We start from the raw sequence: 4,203 nt of genomic DNA on the forward strand, positions 1-4,203 counted from the left end.
GGGAAAAGGAAGATAGCATGGGTTGCTTGGTTCAAAATGTGCAAGTCCAAGTCTGAGGGTGGTATGGGTTTTAAAGACCTGGGAGATTTCAATTAAGCCTTACTTGCCAAACAGGCTTGTTCGCATATTAAATAATCCGGACTCCTTGGTAGCTCGGTTCTACAAAAGTCGATATTTTTGAAAAACATCAATTTTGATGTGTGGCTCGGGTTCGAGACCATCATATGCGTGGAGAAGCATCCTTCATGGTCGAAATTTGTTAAAACAAGGATTGATGAAGACGATTGGGGACAGAGTGGACACTTTTTTTTGGAAAGAGAAGTGGCTTTTCGAGAAACACCCAAGAGCTCCATATCGATTACAAACCTTCTTCAATGTGAACTTGAGGGTGTCAGAGCTGAGGACGTCAAATACTAGACAATGGGATATAAACAAAATCAATGAGTTGTTTCCACCTGATGATGCTCAACAAATCCTCGCTATGGCTATTGAGGAGACCAAGAAAGATCAGTTTATCTGGCCTTATACGCCATCTGGAGCTTACACGGTCAAGAGTGGGTATTGGCTAGCTCGTACCTTACCGTCACTATACGTCACTCGTACAGAGAATGTGGTGAAGGTGGAGGGTCTTCAGGCTAAGGTTTGGAACCTAAAGACGGTGCTAAATATCAGAACTTTCTTGTGGAGAATGTTGTCTGGGGCTTTAGCTGTCTCTGAGAGATTGGCATCAAGAGGTTTACTTGTGGATTCAAGATGTGCGATTTGTGGATATCAGGAGGAGACAATCTGCCATATGTTATTTGCATGCCCTGTAGCGAGACAGGTGTATTGATATGTCTATATTTTGCATCTCCTTAGCATGCATTTGTCATACATTTAGCTAGGATAACTAGTCATTTTGCATCTTTTTAGAACCTCTTTTATACACTTTGCATGTTTAGGATGTTTTTGCATCATCCTTGCATGCATTGTGCATTTCGAAGTATTTCAGGTGTTTAGGAGACGTCGAAGACGTCGGAGACGCACACGATCGAGCAACTTTCAGCGGCCACAATCGAGCCACTTCGAACCTCCACAATCGAGCCACTCTCAACCTCCACAATCGAGCCACTCTCAACCTCCACAATCGAGCCACTCTCAACCTCCACAATCGAACCACTCTCAACCTAAGCAATCGAGCCACTCTCAGGGCACCAGTCGGACCACTCAATCGAGCCATCACTCGAGCCACCGGTCTAGGGATACAGCTTTTGACGTCTTCATAAAAGTTGTAGAGAATTGAGTCATATTTCCAGTGCTGTTTATTTCCAGCCAATCGAAGATGAGGTTCAAGAGTTATTATCGTTTTAGTAGATGCATATACACCCAGCTCGAGCCACTTTCACCGACCATGCTCGAGCCATTTTCACTCGCATGGCTCGACCCACTCCTACTCACACCAATCGAGCCATTGGACGCACACGGACGAAATCACGCATGCCAGGAAGACGCTCCGTCTGACACGCTTCAGGAGACTCCCGAACCGACGCATTATCTTGTCGTTTTAAGTTTTAGGGATTCACACGTTTTTACTATATATACAATTTGTTAAGTCTTGGTTTAGGACATCTTATCTTTTATTCTCGTTTTCTTCTTAAGGTTCTATCTAGCCACCTAAAAAGTTTGAGACTTTGTATCCAGATATCTTTTAATCCGTTTAGTTTTTGCATTTGATTTCTTCTGCAAAGTTGTTCATCTCATTCTTGTCTATCTTATTATGCTTTGTTCAATATTTTCTGGATTTATGTCTTTGGTGATGATTTCCGGATCTGAGTAGTGCTAGAGTTCTTGGGGATGTGATAGATTAGGTGGAGGATCTTAGGATGTAGAGTGTTTAAGCTTGATTTGTATGATTCCCTTCTGGACTAGTGTTAGAATTATTAGTTTCTCTCTGATCAATTGGAACTAGATTCGAGACATTTCCACACCCAAAAGGTGTTTGATGAAATGTCTGACCAACTAGTGCCAGAGACTTACGTTCCTAGTCTAAGAGATTAGTTGTCTAGGATGTTTGTTGACGTGAATGAACTTGTTTTTCATGCCATGCTTGATCATGTTTCTCTAGCGAAAGCTAGGTATGGAAGTGGTTGAGTCTGAGTAGCTTTTGCCAAGAGATTGGATTAGCTAAGTTGTGATGTTCATTGTTTAGGGATAGTTTGCTTGCCGTATGTTAAACACTATGTAGACTAGGAGAATCCGACATCAATTACTCCCATCCTTAGGACTTTTATCTTTTTGATTGATATTATATTCCTGAGACTGTTTCGTTTGTTCATGCTTAGAATCGTTTTCGGTTCCACTTATTCTTGTTCGCTTCTTGTCATACATTTTCGTTTCTAGTTCTGTGATTTATTTCCGTTTTGCATTCTGATCACTCTAGGATTGTTAGACATGAAAACACTCTTTTTGAATTGGCTTAACTTGTGATTTCTTGATTGCATCTTGAGTGGTAGCAACATCCCATTTGGATTGACACCTTAAGTACTACAACACATAAGGTTAATTGAACCTAGTAGGACACACACAAAAATCTTAATATCAATTTGGCACCGTTGCCATTTGGGATTCGTTTTGCTACATTTAAGATTTCAAGTTTTGCAAGCTTAAGTTCTATTACACTTATCATTCTGAGTACTGACTTGTTTTGGTTGTCTGCTTGTTTTGTTTTGCATCTCAAGAATCTGTTGATTGCAACATTGCATGCACACCAGATCAAGAGGACATCAGAACCTCCTTCCTGCTATATACGATATCAATCGGTTACAAAGACCACGTCAAGCTCGTCAACTCACTGATCATCCCGCACCCATCACAATGGAACAACCAAATGAACCAAATCCAAGACCGCGAAACATTGGTGCTGGGGATGCACCGAACACTCACACTCAGCGTGCTGGAATCGTCCCTCCCGCCGTGCAGAACAACAACTTCGAAATCAAGAGTGGTCTGATTTCCATGATCCAAGGAAACAAGTTTCACGGGTTGCCTATGGAGGATCCACTCGACCACTTGGACGAGTTTGACCGTCTGTGCAGTCTCACCAAGATCAACGGCGTGAGTGAGGATGGTTACAAGTTGCGCCTCTTCCCATTCTCCCTGGGAGACAAAGCTCATCAATGGGAGAAAAACCTTCCCTAGGGATAAATCACCACCTGGGATGGTTGCAAGAAAGCATTCTTGGCCAAGTTCTTCTCCAATTCCAGAACAACACGTCTCAGGAATGAGATTTCTAGCTTCACTCAGAAGAGCTTAGAATCATTCTGTGAAGCCTGGCAACGTTTCAAGGGTTACCACAGCCAGTGTTCACACCATGGTTTTAGCAACGAGTCACTGCTGAGCACTCTCTACCGTGGTGTACTATCAAAGATACGCATGCTGCTTGACACTGCTTCTAACGGTAACTTCCTGAACAAGGACATAGATGAAGGTTGGCAACTGGTGGAGAATCTCGCCCAGTCTGACGGCAACTACAATGAAGACTATGACCGCACAGTTAGAAGCGACGCTGGATCTGAGGAGAAGTACAAGAAGGATCTCAAGAATGTCAATGAGAAACTTGACCGAATCTTGCTCAACCAGCAGAGGAGCATCCACTTTGTATTTGAGGATGACCCTTTCCAAGTTCCAGATGGGGAGGGTGAGCAGACTGAGGAGATCAGCTATGTCCAGAATCAGGGTGGGTACAACAAAGATTACAACCAATACAAGGCAAACCCCAATTTTTCTTACCAAAGTAACAATGTTGCCAATCTATAAGATCAGGTGTATCCACCTCAACAACAACAACAAGGTCAACAAAAACCTTTTGTGCCTTACAATCCGGGATTCGTTCCTACACAACAGTTCCAGCAGGGTTATCACGCTCCTTCAGGACCACCACCAGGATTTTCACCTCAACAAGTTCCACCTACTCAAGCTCCAGATCAAGAAATGAAGCACATGCTGCAACAACTTCTTCAAGGTCAAGCTAGTGGTTCTCTGGATACTGCTAAGAAGTTTGTTGAACTCAGTTAGCGGATGGAATGTTCTTACAATGATCTGAATGTCAAGTTTGAAGCTCTTAACTCCAAGATGAAGTATATGGAAGGCAAGATTGTTTCTACTTCTATCCCAACACCTCGCCAACTACCTGGAAAAGCAGTCCAAAATCCCAAGGACCATGCT

General features: G+C 42.9%; 1 protein-coding gene and 1 non-coding gene across 2 annotated transcripts; one reads left to right on the forward strand and one right to left on the reverse strand.

Moving 5' to 3' along the window:
- The first annotated feature begins 274 nt into the window (after window positions 1-274).
- On the forward strand, window positions 275-832 carry LOC147920471 (uncharacterized). Its single transcript, XM_087501086.1, has one exon. It carries the CDS (start codon window positions 275-277, stop codon window positions 830-832), a length of 558 nt encoding a protein of 185 aa, XP_087357212.1.
- A 2,417-nt stretch (window positions 833-3,249) lies between these two features.
- Window positions 3,250-3,356, reverse strand: LOC147920472 (small nucleolar RNA R71). The gene has a single exon (XR_015591888.1). It is a non-coding gene; the product is annotated as a small nucleolar RNA R71 (small nucleolar RNA).
- Between the last annotated feature and the right edge of the window lie 847 nt (window positions 3,357-4,203).

The sequence above is a fragment of the Camelina sativa genome, chromosome 19 (genome assembly GCF_030686135.1).
Source record: "Camelina sativa cultivar CO46 ecotype springtype chromosome 19, ASM3068613v1".
Taxonomy (NCBI): Eukaryota; Viridiplantae; Streptophyta; class Magnoliopsida; order Brassicales; family Brassicaceae; genus Camelina; species Camelina sativa.

Bases quoted from the DNA above. Each gene is read 5' to 3' on its own strand.
- LOC147920471 (XM_087501086.1), top strand. From the start codon at position 275: ATGAAGACGATTGGGGACAGAGTGGACACTTTTTTTTGGAAAGAGAAG.